Source organism: Colletotrichum truncatum (assembly GCF_014235925.2).
Source record: "Colletotrichum truncatum strain CMES1059 chromosome Unknown Contig_0005, whole genome shotgun sequence".
Lineage (NCBI taxonomy): Eukaryota > Fungi > Ascomycota > Sordariomycetes > Glomerellales > Glomerellaceae > Colletotrichum > Colletotrichum truncatum.
This window is the reverse complement of record NW_027222402.1, coordinates 758,935-775,201: the sequence shown is the minus strand read 5'-3', so window position 1 is coordinate 775,201 and position 16,267 is coordinate 758,935. Positions and strand designations below refer to the sequence as shown.

The 16,267-nt window shown below is 51.9% G+C and overlaps 5 protein-coding genes across 5 annotated transcripts; 2 read left to right on the top strand and 3 right to left on the bottom strand.

The window, feature by feature from the left end:
* Positions 1-7: 7 nt before the first annotated feature.
* On the bottom strand, positions 8-1,063 carry CTRU02_208228 (transcription factor TFIIB; the record flags this gene model as incomplete). Its single annotated transcript, XM_070205057.1, has 1 exon — positions 8-1,063. The coding sequence occupies one exon, from the start codon at positions 1,061-1,063 to the stop codon at positions 8-10; it is 1,056 nt and encodes a 351-aa protein (XP_070061132.1).
* A 1,379-nt stretch (positions 1,064-2,442) lies between these two features.
* Positions 2,443-3,234, bottom strand: CTRU02_208227 (uncharacterized protein; the record flags this gene model as incomplete). The annotated part of the gene is made up of 2 exons (XM_070205056.1): positions 2,443-2,778; positions 2,800-3,234. 2 exons carry the CDS (start codon positions 3,232-3,234, stop codon positions 2,443-2,445), a joined length of 771 nt encoding a protein of 256 aa, XP_070061131.1.
* A 3,758-nt stretch (positions 3,235-6,992) lies between these two features.
* On the bottom strand, positions 6,993-9,136 carry CTRU02_208226 (arsenite efflux transporter; the record flags this gene model as incomplete). The annotated part of the gene is made up of 2 exons (XM_036725835.1): positions 6,993-8,974; positions 9,055-9,136. 2 exons carry the CDS (start codon positions 9,134-9,136, stop codon positions 6,993-6,995), a joined length of 2,064 nt encoding a protein of 687 aa, XP_036582549.1.
* A 782-nt stretch (positions 9,137-9,918) lies between these two features.
* On the top strand, positions 9,919-11,908 carry CTRU02_208225 (uncharacterized protein; the record flags this gene model as incomplete). The annotated part of the gene is made up of 4 exons (XM_070205055.1): positions 9,919-10,073; positions 10,196-10,533; positions 10,600-11,145; positions 11,196-11,908. 4 exons carry the CDS (start codon positions 9,919-9,921, stop codon positions 11,906-11,908), a joined length of 1,752 nt encoding a protein of 583 aa, XP_070061130.1.
* Positions 11,909-12,616: 708 nt separating this feature from the next.
* On the top strand, positions 12,617-16,174 carry CTRU02_208224 (transferase family III-like protein; the record flags this gene model as incomplete). The annotated part of the gene is made up of 9 exons (XM_036725837.2): positions 12,617-12,637; positions 12,694-12,725; positions 12,780-12,906; positions 12,955-13,459; positions 13,506-13,999; positions 14,292-14,299; positions 14,531-15,578; positions 15,631-15,795; positions 15,848-16,174. The coding sequence occupies 9 exons, from the start codon at positions 12,617-12,619 to the stop codon at positions 16,172-16,174; spliced, it is 2,727 nt and encodes a 908-aa protein (XP_036582551.2).
* Between the last annotated feature and the right edge of the window lie 93 nt (positions 16,175-16,267).

Below are 16,267 nucleotides of genomic sequence, written 5' to 3'. Positions count from 1 at the left end.
AGATCTTCTAGTTCACCGGAAGACCATCGATTGCCTTCTTGTCGGCGCCCCACTCCTTCTCAATCAGCCTGTCGCGTGCCTGGTAGAGGAAGCGATAAGCCGTCTTGATGGTACCATCACTGACACCAGCCACTGAAGCAATCTCTTTGGAAGTTCGCGGCTCCTTCATCAAATGAGACGCCATGTAGATACAGGCAGCGGCAACGGAAAGGGGAGATCGTCCGGCCAGTTCTGACACGCTGGATGTCTTGCGTGCGAGGGCGCGAGAAACGTTCTCGATCTTCTGAGCGTTGCGGAAGTTGAGGTTCGAGCAGAAACGAGTGCAGAGGTCCTCGGCACTGGTGGACGCGCTCGCCTTGTAACCGTCCAGGTTGGACAGAGAACCGGCACCACGAGGGTTCTCCTCCTTAATCTTCTGCAGGAAGGACTCGAGCTGCTTGAAAACCCTGCCGATCTCCTTCTTGCTGACGTGTGTGACCTGGAAGATCTCACGGAAGGTACGACCAACACCTGTCTGACGACAGGCGATGAAAATGCAACCTGCGATGACAGCCTCCTGTGGCTTGCCCTTCATGAAGTTGTGGTCGTACGTGAGCTTAAAAATGTGCTTGGCGGCATCTGACACGTTCTTGCCCAGGTTGATACTGTCGCAGAAAGCGCCGATTTCCTTGTAGGCCTGCATCAGAGACTTGCTCGCCTTGTCGTTCTGGGACTTGTTCTGAAGACGAGCAAGCTGCTTAGCGTCTCTACCATCACCAAAAGCGATGCTAGTCTCCAACTGGGAACCGTTGAGCAGAGGGTTGACCGCGTCACCGACACGGGATGGATCGTCGTTACCCTGGTCGTCATTGGCAAAGGTACGCCATTCAGAGCGAGTATCAATGATACGCTCGCCGACGACGAGGCCGCAGGAGCCGCAAACCATATCGCCAGACGAAAATTCTTCTACCAGGTTGGGTGGGTATTCTTTGCACTCGGGACACATGACAACCATGTTGAGGTCTTCTCTAAATCCCTCGGGATTGCCATTTTCGTCCGTCGCGGCACCGTTGGGGCCGAGCATCTTGGGCTTGTATGGCTTTGGCGTATAGATGTTGTTGAGTTCGTCGAAAACCTTGCGACGACGCTTGAGCTCCTTCTTTCTTCGCCGGAGTTCTTGTCGCTTGTTGACTACCGCCTTGTGAGTTGGTAGTTTCTCTTTCGCAGTGTTCGTCTGTGTCCAAAGGAGATCGTTGGTGAGTTGGACAAAGAGTGGCGAATGCAGCTTGGCGGCTGTTGAGCGACCGGATTACTTTGGTGAGCAAAGGATGGATCGCCTCAAAAGGACGATTCTACTAGTCACTGTTTTGGAGATCGAGTAGGCAATCTCAACTCCTCGCCGGGGCAGGAGGTAACGATGTTGTATCAGGGAATCCTCAGGCGACTGGTCGCTTTTCTTTGTGTTGAACGTGCCAAACTCGTTCAGCGGGGAAGCGGCGAAGGCGCTGGGTGGAGGATGCCCTAACTACGCAAGAAAAAAATAAAGGTGAGCCATAGTTCCCTGACTTGCGGCAGGAAGTTTTCCTCTCTCACCAGTTAAACCGACTGTGATTCAGTCGCAAGAGTAGGGAGAGAGAGGAGAGGGAGAAGAAAGGGGAGGGCTCTTTTTTGCCAGCCGACCGATTCTACCAGTGAAGGCGTCCGTGAGTGGCGAAACAAAGAACCTCGAGTCCCAGATCGCGGAGCAGTCGGCTTGAAGGTCGTGTGCGACGGTCGCAATGTGCTCAAAAAAGCAGGCCGAGGGCTTTTTGTGACGCTGTTGCGGCGGATGCAAACGATCTTCGTAAAGGCGAGCGAGTGACGTTAGTGGGATGTAGGGGGGAAGAGTTGAGGCTGAATTTCGGATTGAGGATTGAGGACTTTGACCTTCTGCCTGGCAGAACTGACGGGGTTGAGGCCGCTAGATGAGTCAGCAGGGGAACCAGCAGGAATCGGAGCCGAGCCAACTCGCTTCAGTGGACGAATCGTTTTTTTAGTGGTAGTCGCCACCATCACGTGGTACCAACTTTACTGTCAATGTTTGTCAGCTCACCTGGCCAGCAGCAGTTGCCTGGAGTCTTGGTCACCGAATGTTCTAGCCGTCTGCCAATACCTGAAGAAAGGGTAAATCAAACAGCTCAAACACCATATCGTTATCTGATTGATGACCAGGGCCCAGCTGCTAAGAAGTCACCAGACAAGCTATTGTGCAAATGAAGAATATGTTTAATGTTGGGTATCAAAATACATACGATGAGAAAAGGTAATAATAGTACAAGAAATGCGAACAATGCACCAGAACCCCTCCGCCTCTCTAAACCCCATCTACCACCGTTTTACTCCGAAAAAGCCAAACCAAACAACACCAAAAATGCGAAAATTTATCGCTCCGTGTGTATCATCGAATATTTTTTCTGAACCAGCTCACTGGAAACGAGCGGGAGCATACGACGCCCTGGGCAGTGGCGGAAGCGGTCGTGCGTAGTGGCCATCGACACTAGGAGGAGGCATGGAATCCCTGACCGTCATCCGAGCCGGCGACGGCGTCCTGGATTGCGGGGGCAGGGGGATTTCCACCTCCACACCGGGATGGGGCTCCGTGTATCGACTCCGCGATGACAACGAGGCGGAGGAGGAAAGCTCAGAATCGGACCTCGCCCTGCGCACTTCGCCGCGCAACCATTCAGTTGGCTCTTGGTAGCGGTGCTGGTAGTGATTGTGAAGCTCGTTGTGCCCGCGCGGCGGCTCCGGCATGTAGTGGTGGTGGTGGTGATGCTGTTGCTGCTGTTGCGATACCGTACCGACGTCGAGCTCATCATCGCTCGAGGTGCGGCTGGTCGAACGGCTGGCAAGCGACTTGCGGATCATGATGTTGCGCTGGAGCTCTTCTTCCTCGAGACGCTCGAGGGTGCTCAGCTTGCGTCGTCGTGAGAACTCCTTACGGGTGAGGTAGGGGTCTCTCTTGCAGGCCTCACGGAACTGACGGCTCTTCTTGCGGTCGAAGAGGTAGAAGATTGCTGCAGACATGATTGCGGCTGCGCAGACGACAATTACGAAAATGAGAATGGTTGTCGTACTAGTGGATGAGGGGTTCTCGGTGCTGCCAGATGTGCCGTCGAGAATGTCGGTTGCGGCTATTGATGGTGTTGGTATTGTGTCTTGTGTTGTTGCTTCTGGTGCAGCTTGTCCGACTCTATCGACCGGTGCAGGTGCCATTCTCCTCAACGGTATTTGTATTGACGTGCAAAAGAGGGGTATGTTGGTAGCGGGCCAAAACCCACGAGTTGTTTGTTTGTCTGCCGGCCTTTTCTTCGGAACCCACGTTTGAGCTCCACGAACGGTGTTGCGATAGTTTGCACCGGCGTCGGCCCCTAGTGGTGCCAAATGGTCGGGTTTGGTGGGGGAGAGGGTTGTAAGTGGCCACTGACACTCTGAACGATTACGCCCCTAGGTGGACAACCTCAACAAGCCCTTTGTGCTTTGTTGTTTTAGTAGAACTCGGGGTCACTTGACAAAAGAAACGTGGCTTCGTGCTGACCTCGAGAGTCTCTATTGAAGGTTGATGGTCCATGACGAGTGGGATGGACGTCCTTAAGAATTTAACCTCTGAAAACCTCTAGGAAGGTTCCCCAACAGAGCTTCAACGCAATAGAACCCCTGCTCCTATGCGGTGCAGAAGCACAAGCAGGCACTGCCAGGCGGACCATAGGCCGTTCCCTTCAAGTCCTGATCCCCGGCCGGGGAAACATCGTAGGGTGGGAGTGCACATAATCGAGGTGTGGGATGGGGGGACGAAAGTGAGAGAATGACAAGTAATCCACCAGACGCTAAGGAATGTTTGGGAATAGTAGCTGCAGAGAGACGTAGGTTCGCCATGGTACATACAGGTGCTGTGCAGGGGCGCCTATTATTGGCTGCACCTCCATTGTGGCTGCCCCATGTTCGGTAACACAAAGATGCAGAAAACCTACACTGCCACTCAGTCAACTCATATTGTCTGTTGTGTAGGTTTGCATCTTCAAGCTGTAAAAGAAGAGATTGCATAGACAGCGATGAATGTACTTACTGCTTCTCAAATTGAGATAAATTTGGGTTTACCCGGTATAGTGTCTCTTGAGGAGTCTGTTGAGCTCATTTGCCTGGTTCTTTTCTTGGAGGTGATCTACTTCAGGGATGCGGCACAGCTGTGGTGGTGTGTAATTGGTCTAGCTCTTCATCGGCCGAACATAGATTCACATTCCTTGTTAATGTCTGTGAATACCTCAATCGACTTAGTTTGGCTCCCTCTTGCATGGCACCTCTTGGCCGGACCCCAGGCTGGGGGCCGCCTATCAGGTCATCAAGCCTCGAGCTGTAAGCCCTCGGTTGTGGTTCTTGGAGAAGTTTCCCTTTCAGGTTGGTTGGTCCCCGGTAGAGCAGCCTAGGTTCCCCAACGAAGGACCCGTGAGGCGGAGTTGGGCACCCTGGCACATACGGCTGCACAGTAATACCCTTCTTGTTAGTCAGGGCCATGCGGGCTGTATTCCATTCTTGTGTCTGCCTGTAACTATCCTGGGCTCATGCTCTGTGGCGGCAACGAGGTCGCAACAATGGCTTACCGGCTGAAACAAAGAAAGAAACTGGTATTCTGGAGCCCGTTATCTATACCGTCCCAGGTCTGGACTCTACCGACCACGCAAATCTTCGCTTATTTTCTCGACTCGGCTAGTTTCTCACATTCATACAAAGAGCTCGGCGTTATACCGCGCCATCTAACCAGAACGCCCAAACTTTGCGAAAAAAACGTGGCAATTCACTTCAAGCTAGGCATTGAAGAAAAAAGCGAGAAAAAAAAAACATTCAAAAATTTTGGCATTTCGGAACTTTCCATGGATCATGTTCAGGACGCATGGCTGTTGTTCTCAACCATCATCTTGTCATGGCCATCACGCACTTAAACGCCCCAGATAGCGGGGACGCCGTCACGACGCAGATAGACACTGTGTCCGCCCGCGTGGCAACATAGGCAGTCAATTTTGGCCTAGAGACTAGGCCGCGGAGACCATGGATAAATGGTGCTGCTCCTAGATTGGGCTGAATGAATTCTTGTGCGCTGAACGACGCTGTTCGATTGCCATCACCAACAAGCGTGAGAAAACTGGACGATCTGCGGGTGTGGGTGACATTGATGGAAAATTGATGTCTCTCCTAGGCTATTTTGGGAGACGGCTAGTTTATCCGACCCTGGTTCGTGCTGTACCACCTCTTACGGCACTCGCTCTTTAGTTGCATCTACCAAGCAGAGATTGTGCTGAGTAGCAGCGCTGTCTCACATGATGCTTGATTTGGGATGTTGATGGTGCAGAAACACTGCGTGTTGGCATTGTAAGTGCCGTCACGTCACCTTCCGCGCATCGCAATTGCACCCAGACCTCTAGGGTTCGGCATCCATTGGAGTCTCGTCTCTTTCCTCTCTAAAATTTTAGTTTCCAGCTTGCATCATGCTGGCTTACTTCCTGAACGATCTCTTGGATGAGTGAGCGATGATGATTGGACTGGTGCCTGAGTGATATGAATTGATTTGTTAAAAAAAAAAGCGCCGACCCTTTAAATTGTCCATTCACTGGACAAAAGGATATTGGTTCATGCAGTCAGCTTTATATCGTGCTGACTGATGTTTGATCTTCCTGAGACCATGAACTCATCGCGAATCCTTTATACACCCGCATTTGGGTACTCTCGGGCGTCTCTGTCTTGGGTTGTCGCCGCCCAACTGCTCATGAGTGAGACCACCCTAACGCTTCAGATATGAACCCATGTCGCCCTACACTGACGCCAATGAAACTGCAACATGGCTGTGAAAATAGGTGAAGCGAACGGCACAGCAACGCGGCTGTGTATTTTTGTCCTGCTGGATGTGACCATGGAAGCGACGGACCGACGCGGGCGATTTAGGCGATCGGGCTTGAGGGGTACCTTGGCGAGCGGGTTTTGTTATCCGAGTTGGATGGCTTGTGGAAATGTTGTCCTTTTTAGGACAGTAATGTAACGGCCACCCAACCAAACCTTGCTTTACGCATCGCCCAGAAACACAAAATACCGTTTTTGCCTGAAGAATGATCATGCAAGCCAGGCCTTTTTGGTTGGTGGTGCTTGGAAGTGAGGGGAAAAGTACGCCCAGTAATCGCCCGTTGCTCAGCCGCAGGAAAGTGATTACGCCAGAGGCACGTCGTGTAGTGAGCGCTTGACCCGCTGTTCTTACCGCAGTCACTGAACATGTTGCGAGAAAATGGATAAAAAACAGCAGTTGTCGGTTAGACCAACTAGTAATCGACCGTTGCTTGTGGTTGCGAGTAGAAGAATGTGATGAGTGCAGCTGTTTGATGCCTTGTTATTGACATCTGGTTGTTCCAAACGTATCATTATTACTTCCCGCTTTGTTAGACGTGTGATTCTTCTGCACCGGGCAGTGTTAGTTCTCATTCGTCAACAGAACGATAAAACTCGGTGATGCTTCATTGCCACTAGGCATTCAGATCTCACTACCCTCTATCCTCGGCTCAGTTGTACAGATTTCAGCATCTAATGGGCGCTGTGACAATGTATTCACATGTGGTAGGGTGTTTCCTTCCTCATTATGTAGATCTCGCCGACAAGCACCGTGCAGCCAACTGTCATGGCGATGGCAATAATGGGAACATTGACCCTCGCGAACTCCATCCTGCGAATGTGGATCTGCTTCCTTTCGAGGATATCCCGCCATAGAAGGCCGGCCAATGATGCACTGAAAGCGGTACTGAAGGCGCCGTAGTTGACGCCAAGCGCCATGCTATAAACGGTTGCCCAAAACGTCCGATCGCTGATTGGAGGTCCATGGACTCTGCGAATCTCTTGCCAGGTCTGGATGACGCGCGATAAAAGGATCGTGGTGCCTATGTTAGTCCCGGCAAACTGAAGAGTCATAAAAGTAAGCATATGTGAGATGTGCTCGACGGCTACGAACGCAAACTCACATTGCAAAGAATTACCGAGAGGAATCCCATGCCGCCAATGGCACCAATAGTTCCTGTCTTTTCTACCCAATGGTCCCATCCGTAAGCGAATACCGGAACCCAGCCTTTTGTGACCAGCGCCTGGACAAGGACGAACATTGCAAAGGCAAAGGGGACGAGGGCGAATGGCAGATGCGATAGGACGACCATAACGGTCGGGAACGTCTCCTGCGACCATCGGTACCCGTCTCTGCAAATTGACACGAGCGTAGCCCGGTCACGATTTTGGTGTGTTCTTCTGGGGCGTACCGTGGTTTCTCTCAGGTCTGTTGGCTCCTTCTCAGACACAGGGGAGCTTAATTCCGGGAGCAGGATGCCCTGTGGCAGCGAGCTTGAATTGTTCGGAGGAGACACGCCGTCTCCTTTGGCGGCCATGCTGAATCCGCTGCTCGATGGCCGGCTACTGTCTGGATTAAGGGTGTTCCCAGCAACAGTTGACAAAGATGAGTTCAAACGAGGGCTGGGTTCTGGGGCCGGTGTATTGTCTCCTCCTGACATGGCACCGGCAGGTGTAAGCGTAAGCAGAGGCGTGAGCCCTCTTCCAGGACTGAAAGGTGGACTGTCGTAATCCGGGCTTTTCAGCCTGTCGTCGGTATCGGCAATATTAGTGTCTTGAACGCGGATCTCTGGCTGGGAATCTCTGGAACGGGTTCGTCTCATTGGGAACATCTCCGTAGCCCCGCCAGTGGAGCGTCGTCCTTCTCGGTAGGAATGCATTGTGTGCATTTCTGTGGAATATCGTCCTCCCCGTTCTGAACGCCTTCTATTCTCCTCTTCCCTCGTTGCTCTCTCGATTCGGACACGTTCGAGCTCTTCCCGTCCTCTCCGAGCAATCGCGCGAGTTTCTTCTCGACTAGCCCAACCAAATGCCAGATCCCAACATAGCATGATAAATGCGGCCGGTAGAGTAACCCAAAAAACCTGAAGGTGTTCATCGTCTTTGGTTTTCACGCTGGCGGCGTTGAGGGCTAGGACAGTGACGAGGGTTGCTGACATGAGTACTGCACCGAACGCCGCTCCTTTCTTATCAAGGAAGGGGTTCATGATTTCAATAAGAGAGAGTAGCTTACCCTCATCGCCATTTGTCTGACTTTCATCCCCCTCAGGTATGGTGTTTCTTGCGTTGGGGATGTTGGGGTTCACCGGTTTCAATCTCGCTTCTGCTGGAAGCTCCCACATGTGAATCGAGACAGGAATAAGACCTTCATTCGCGAAGATGATGTACAAGAGGAAAGGAAATAAGACAAGGGCGGTTATGACGACCGGGACAACCATGTTCGCGGTATACTCAATAAATTTAATGTTGAAAGCTCCAGCGAGCACAAGATTGGTGGGGTTGGACGAGACGAGGATGGCCGAGGCAATGTTGGCAATGGCAAACTGAGTAAAGATCCAGGCTCTCGGATGCTTAATGTTGGTCGATACTCGCGTCATGTAGGCAAGAAACGCCGTGCCCGAGAGAATGATAGGATCGTTGCCGATGAAGGATCCCAAACCAAAGAAGAAGGCGTACAAATAGAAGAACAGCCGATGACCGACCTTGCCTCCCCACTGGAGCACCTTCAAGGCAAGATAACGGATGAGACCCGAAGCGTCGATTGATATGGCGATATATGCTAAGGTAATAAAGAATATCATGATATCGAGAGGGAAAATGCCGTTGTCTCCCAGAGTGCCATCGCTGACTTCCTTCCTACCAATGGCCAGGATGGCAAGAAGAAAGAGGTCTGCGATCAGAGGTGCCGTGACAGAGTTCATGGGAAATTTCAGCCAGACAAACTTCTTCGTCTTCTGGCCCTTGCTTTCATGAAGATCATATTCTCTCGGCGATATTACTCGCAAGCTGCTCAGTGAATCTAGAACGAAGTTGGAGAGTTGCACAGGAATGGCGATCGGTATGTGAAAGGGGAACAGAACAACAATGTCTGCGCCGAAAGTTAGAATCCAGACATCAGACTGGCAAAATTACATGAAGTTTTATTCACAAATATGCACATGGACTTACTGGCGAAGCAAAAGACAATGAGGGTGACGATAGATCTCCACTCCTTGATCTGGTGAGTCTCAATACTGATGTCTGACTCCATGGTGGCGACTGCGCTATGTCAAGGGCTCAAACACCACGAAAAGACCCATGTGTGTCTCTTTTTTAGCGGGCGCAGATTTGAGGTAAGGACAGAAATCTTTGCATGGAATACTCATAATTTGCCGCGATCCAAATCAGGCTGGGGCAAGAGAGAAACAGAATGGTAAGGAAGCCTTGTCAGCCCTACTTTCTCTTTTTGGTGTGCGACCCCGCTTTTTGGTTTCCTCGAACAGCGGTCTAGCATGCTACGTAGGTAGTAGATTTGCTGTTATTTTACTGGTTGACAGGGGACTTTCTGACGCTTTGCGCAACCAATGACCTCACCTGGAACCTGTCAACTCAGCTTCCTTCTCGTTAGCTAACGCCCGGCGAATACTGAAGCAGCACCACCATCATCATCGATATGCTGCGCCCCCCCTCCGGAAATGTCAGCAATCGGAAGCTTGTCTCTGTTTGCCAGGCGGTTGCCTCGTTGCCTCGATAAGCCGCACCCGCATCACACCTGCACCCATCACACGAGCACCTTCTCTATTTGGCTTTGTTCCTGAAGATTGAATTGGCATGGCCCATAACTTCTCCGCTCCATACCTCCCAAGAAGAGGGAAAAGCTCACGTTTTCCACCTTGACGGTCAAATGAAAGAATCATTCTTGCTTTATTCTTGGGTCCAATTCTTTTTTCCAGGTGGCATTTGCGAGGGTGGAGTCCATCTTAAGCTTAATTTGAACCTCTGCCAGGCTATTGGAGACTGCAGCAGACTGCAGCAGGGACTTGGTCGGTTTTCATGGCACCTCTCTCCCCGACCGCGCTCCTACACAAGGTCGTTGCACGAGACGGCACCGGCGCATCTTCATCTTGCAGTTCTGTTCAAGGCACTTGTATTGAGGTTGTCTGCGCATGGCCACTGTCAGGCCAATATGGGTTCGGCCAAAGAATCCTGTAAGTGAAGCTTCTCCACTGCAGCAACTTGGCAGCTCGCCAGGGAACTTGGCAATGCTTGTACCCACTTCAGCAGTTGGGACGAAACAACTTTAGCGCACCAACTAACATCAAGACGTTAGGTACTATATCCTCGTCGTGGTTTGTGTAGTGGCTCGGAAAGCAAAATGGATGAGGGCCGTTAGCTTGGCCGCCGCGCTACTTGTCCCAGCTGTTGCTGCTATTCATGGCATTATCTTGGCGTCGTTGCACGTCGACGGTGAGCTTCAAGAAACTCAATTGGAAGCGAAGAAACTAAAACCAAGTGCTACAGGAGCTACCGATATGGATATTTACGGCGCCTTACAGTTCTGCTCGATAGGCATCCTTGCTGCTCCTGTAACCGTCAAGCTATCGTCGACTTTCTTCTTTGATCCAGGAAGAAACATCATCTTTCTATGGACAGGCCTTATTTTGTCTGGTGAGCAAAAAGAAAAAGAAAAATTGGTTCGTGCTTCGAAGACAACTTTTGCTGAAGCCATTTCAGGTCTTTTGAGTCTGGCGGTCGAGTTCTATCGATCCAATACCACTGCGTGTACCCACGATGACGCAGGCAATCCAATTCCCACAAGCTCAGGTAGTTTTCCTTATGGAGGAGACGCCATGTGCAACCTTACTTGCTCGCAGGACGATGGCCCTCTTTCTTATTTACGGCTGGGCGCAGCAAGTGAAATCTACGTGGTCCCCAAGCCAACCAAGCTTCCCTTCGGGATGGCCATGTTCCTTGCTGCCGCGGAATGCGTCCCCGCCATCCTCTCCTTGGTAACCATGTGGAATAAGATCTTGGAAATCAACTGGAAGGCGCGCCGCGGGGGTGGTTCTCAAGAAAAAGAACAGCCGAACAAGCTCATTCCTGGGGCGAATGGTGCGACTTTTGGCGGCATGAGGGACGTCAACCAAGCCATCAGGTCGTTGTTAAGTGCAATTGAGGTTCCCGTATTCGCTGGTGCTTGGCTAGCCGTACTCATCATCGGCGAGATAAACTTTTGGAGTCCTCAAGTGAACTATCATACTGAGCCAATAGGCAGTATCGGTACGTATCACGACGCCTTCTCTGGAACCGAGCTGACTTGATGTCTTCAGGCCAGTGGGGAACTATCCTTGGAACTGGTATGGCAGGTCTGGGTTCCCTGTATGTCTACTTGGCAGATGATAAGAAAGAGCACCCAGAAGACCTTGACTGTCGCTGCAGCTGCGCACATTGTCATGACAGTCGTAAGGAATCAGCCGGCATGACCAACGAAGGTACCACCAGCCCTCGAACAAGCACGGCACACCACGAATTTGTAGACCATCAGACGAGCTCAGGTGAGGGGACGTCTACAGAACCATCAAAAGGAGAGTGGATCTCTCGCAGGAAAATGGCCAATTGGCTGGGGAAAGTCGGCAACTACGTGGGCAATCCAGCAAAAGATCCGTTTGGTGCTGGTGATTTCCAGCTAGGACAGTACCCTCGGACTCCAGGAGAAGATCTCCTCAATAGTCGAATGGCTGAACATGAAGAAACTTTCAGTGTTATGGGGGTGGACGCATCGAGTACACGGGGTTCACCCGACTACGGCTCCGGAAGCGATGGAGGCTCAGTGCCGCCCACCCCTAACTCTCCAGAGTCCCCGATTGCACCGTCACCACCTAATCCTCGAGCCAGAACTGCTAGGCGACATGCCTCTGTGCCGTCCCGACAGTCTTCGTTTGAACAATTGAGGCAAGCAGCGGTCTCGTCCGATGATCCAAGAGGGCGACCGCAAGGGCGTCGAGCAACACTTGAAGTACCACCTTCAGCTCGTCATAGATGATGATTGGGGCATCAAAATGTCTAGATATAATGAGTAGATGAGTTGTTTGGTGTTTAAAAGGTTCATTGGCGTTGGCGTTCAAGTAGTAGGTCTGGCTGTACTGCGAATTTGGCTTTTGCTGGTGCTAGCATGGGAGATCATGTTCGCATTGACAGCATGGTGTTTTCTTTCTGTTACGTTCATTTAGAGAAAGCTTGCATACTCGGCGCAACAGTACGAGGCAGAAAGGATGATATGACGAAGGACCTGCATTATTTTCCTTGATGACGATGGGTTTGTATACACTAGGAATGGAAGAAACAAGAAGATAAACTAGATTCTCAAGAGGGCGTCGCGGGCCAGTCTTGACAATGCAGATGGCCTGTGCTCAATTACATAAGACAAGCACAACATTACCGGGATAATGCCGAGGCTGGTGTGTGTCGGAACCCCCGCCAGCGGGCCGGAGCTAGACCGGGGTCGGAGCTATGAAGCCCAGCAGCTTCCTTCATGATGCCGTTCTCGCTTCCTAATTGACTTTCCCCGCAGAGGCTGGTGGAATTAGGCCGAACGAACATCATGGGTATCTCTAAGATTGGCGTTCCTTTCCGAATAGTTTCAAAATCTGCACGACCGTCGGTATGGCCGTCGCGTCTGCAGCAAGCATGGCGACAGTACTCGTCAGTGCCGAGCAGTAAGCTGCCGCTCGACGGGTATCGCGTGCTAGACATGACGAGAGTCTTGGCTGGGGTATGGAATCCCATTCTTCCATCATGAGAACGCAAAATATGCTGACATAACGCCAGCCATACTGTACCCAAATTCTGGGTGACCTGGGGTACGATTCATCACCCGTTAGCCGGCCCACATCTCACTGACATCATCATCAAAGAGCCGAGGTCATCAAGATTGAGCATCCCACGAGAGGTGACGATACCAGAGCCTGGGGTCCGCCGTACGTCACATACAAGACTGAATCCGCCAAAGAAGGACCTGGAGAGTCAGCATATTTCCTCGCTGTGAGTCTTGTCCTACTTGTTTCGGGAAATCGTGTTAACTCTCCAAAGGTAAACCGCAACAAGAAGTCGTTGGGTCTCAATTTCCAACACCCAAATGGCATAGACATCATTCATAAGCTTGTTGCGAAATGCGACATTTTGGTTGAGAACTATCTACCCGGAACCCTTAGGAAGTACAAGCTCGACTACGACACGTTGCGCGCTATCAATCCGGGGCTCATCTACGCTTCTATTACTGGATACGGTCAGACGGGGCCTTACTCCGATCGTGCAGGTTACGATGTCATGGTCGAGGCCGAGTTCGGTCTCATGCACATTACAGGAAGCAGAGACGGCCCGCCAGTTAAGGTCGGCGTTGCTGTGACGGACCTGACGACGGGGTTGTACACGAGCAACAGCATCATGGCGGCGCTGCTTGCACGAGCAAAGACAGGCAAGGGACAGCATATCGACGTCGCGCTCAGCGACTGCCAGACGGCGACGCTAGCAAATATAGCGAGTAGCTGTTTGATCAGCGGGAAGAAGGATTCCGGCCGCTGGGGCACCGCACATCGTAAGTTTTCCCCCCGTCTCTGACATGTTCCCCGCTAACCTACCAGCGTCAATCGTGCCTTATCGCTCCTTCAAGACCAAAGATGGCGACATCCTTTTCGGCGGCGGTAACGACCGTCTCTACGGCATCCTCTGCGAGGGTCTTGGCAGACCAGAGTGGAAGGATGACGCCAAGTACAAGACCAACGCCCAGCGCGTTGCGAACCGCAACGAGCTCGAGGCGTTGATCGAGGATATCACCGTCACCAAGACGACGGGCGAGTGGCTAAAGGTATTTGAGGGCAAAGGGATGCCGTACGCGGCGGTCAACGACGTCCAGGGTACGCTGAACCATGAGCATACGAAAGCGAGGAATATGGTCGTCGAGATGGAGCACGCTGAGTGCGGGCCGATCAAGTTGGTCAACACGCCTGTCAAATACTCTGAGAGCGAGCCGACTATCCGGACGGCGCCACCAACGCTGGGTCAGCATACAAACGAGGTGCTTGGGGAGCAACTGGGGCTGTCTGAGGAGCATATTCGAGAGCTGAAGACCGATGGAGTGATTGGATGAGGTTGATCTTCGGGTGTATAATTAATACTCCTTGCGTTTCAGTGACCTGTTAAAGACATAGAAGACTTGGAGAGTCTAATCGGGAGCCCCTTCGTGGCTGGGTGGTGAGGGCTGTCGAGACCTCCAAAAGCCGGCGGGAAGAGTCATGAATAGTATGAAGGAGAACCCGAATGAACAGCCCCTAGAAATTATGCAAGGATGGGCCGTACCATGTTTTTACTGTAATATGAGTTCTGGGCAACTACACTCTCACCGAAGCTGACCGAAAGTGTACGTGCAGTGCTTTCGGTGAGCTCGGTAGTCCCACGTGATTTTCACGTGACTTGACCAGATTCAAACCTGAATTTCCTGGTCCTGTTCATCGTCCTGGAACACCGCCTGAGCAGCAATTAATGTCGCTTTTCATAAGTTTACTTCTTAGTCTTCATTGCAGTGCCTACTTGCATTTTATTCGGCCCCGGCTGTTGTAAGACGCAATTGGACCGTCCGCGTATCTCCGTGGCGCCACCCGTTTGCTAGATCCATCCCGGAACACGACTATCTCACTCCAACTAGCGGCGTTTACATCCCGGCACGCGACGTGCAATTTGGCTTGAATATGTTCGAGCCAATTCCACCCAGCGCCATGGATCCGAAGCAGAATGAACCGGAGGCGTCCAGGACGCAGAATGAGTCTGAACTTGAGACGGATAACAAGGCGACCAGTATTCAAGTTCAATCAGAAGATGTCAAGCCAACGCCCATCCAGACCGACTTGAATCAATCATCTCCCGCCCCCGCGACTGCTCCGCGCCCAAATGGAGAAGCGCTCACACCATCACGGTATAATCCTCAATTTTCCGCGACGACACAAATGATTCTTAGTCGTCTGAAAAAGGGCAATGGCGGAAGTACCTCGCCGTCGCCTGGTTTCTCAACGGCCCAGCTGCCCTCGCCGGCCAAGGCCACCTACGAAGATGTCAAGCGCAGACTGGTAGAGAAGCTGAGCACAACAATGACGCTTCCCATGCCTACACCTTCACCTACACCTGCAGCAGCCGTCCGCACCCTCGGTCACACGTCCTCAGCAATGTCACCTACCGTCGGGACCAAGAGGAAGAGACACCCGGAAGAGCAGGATGTCAGTCCACTAACACGCTCCCTACCACCAACTGAGTCGCCAATAGTCACGCGGCCTGCTCCCAAGCAACCAGCCAAGAGGAGACGTGTCAAAGACGAGTCCATGTGCGTCAAGTGTCAACGCACCTCTTTCACGGACGCCAACGTCATCGTCGCCTGCGGCTGTGGCGAGGCATGGCATCAGCTTTGCCATGAACCCGAAATTTCTGAAGATGTTGCTCGTATTCGCGCTTCCTTCAAATGCAATACTTGCATTCAAGAAGATAAAGAGCAAGCTAGATACCAAATCGAGCTCACCAAATACCGTGAGGCAAAGCAGGAGCAGGCGGACCTGAGGAGGCAGCAGCACGAGGTAGCTAAGATGCGGGAAAAGAGGCTTGCTAATCTGCCGTCGTTCATAAAGCCTGAATTGGTGGGCTTTGAGGCTGGCGATGCCACTACAGATATGGTATGTTGTTTGAGATGACAAGGTTGAACGTATACTGACTGACGATATCCAGAGAATGGACTACTTTGAGGGACTTAGGAGGACGGATTTGATTAATCTGTTGTCATTTAGTGACCAAATCAAACCCGGCCTCCTCGTGGACATTCTTGTCTCGGTTTCTAAAAAGCATCCGGATCTCCCCATCTTCAACTCCCCATACTGGGCCCAACCGAAAGGGGTCAGTCTTCCCTCTCGAGCATCCCAAGCACAGAGTACTGACAAGCAAGCAGCAACCTACCAGTCCCCAGGGAGATTCCTTTACGAAGGGCACTGAAAGTCATCTCTCAGCCCCGAAAGCGTCTAAGCAGCGCTCAAAGACAGGCGGCGTGCGCAAGATCCTCAAGACTGCCCCGGCCGAGGTCGTCGACGCAGCAGCTGATGATGAAGACGACCTTCTCCCTCCATCGTGGTCAAAGGCGGGGCAGGGTCTCTATGCGAAGCTTCCTCCCGAGAAGGAGGACACGCACTTCCTCGTCGATGATAACGATGAAGAAGCCTTTAGCCATTTCTTGGTTGACAGGTCCGGGAAGCAGATTATGGAGCCGATCAAGGGATAGAAGCCCACAGGGCACCAGATTGAGGCGGGTATTGACAATGGTGAGAATAGTAGAGACGATAAACAAAGGATACCCGCCAGGAAGGAAACGACG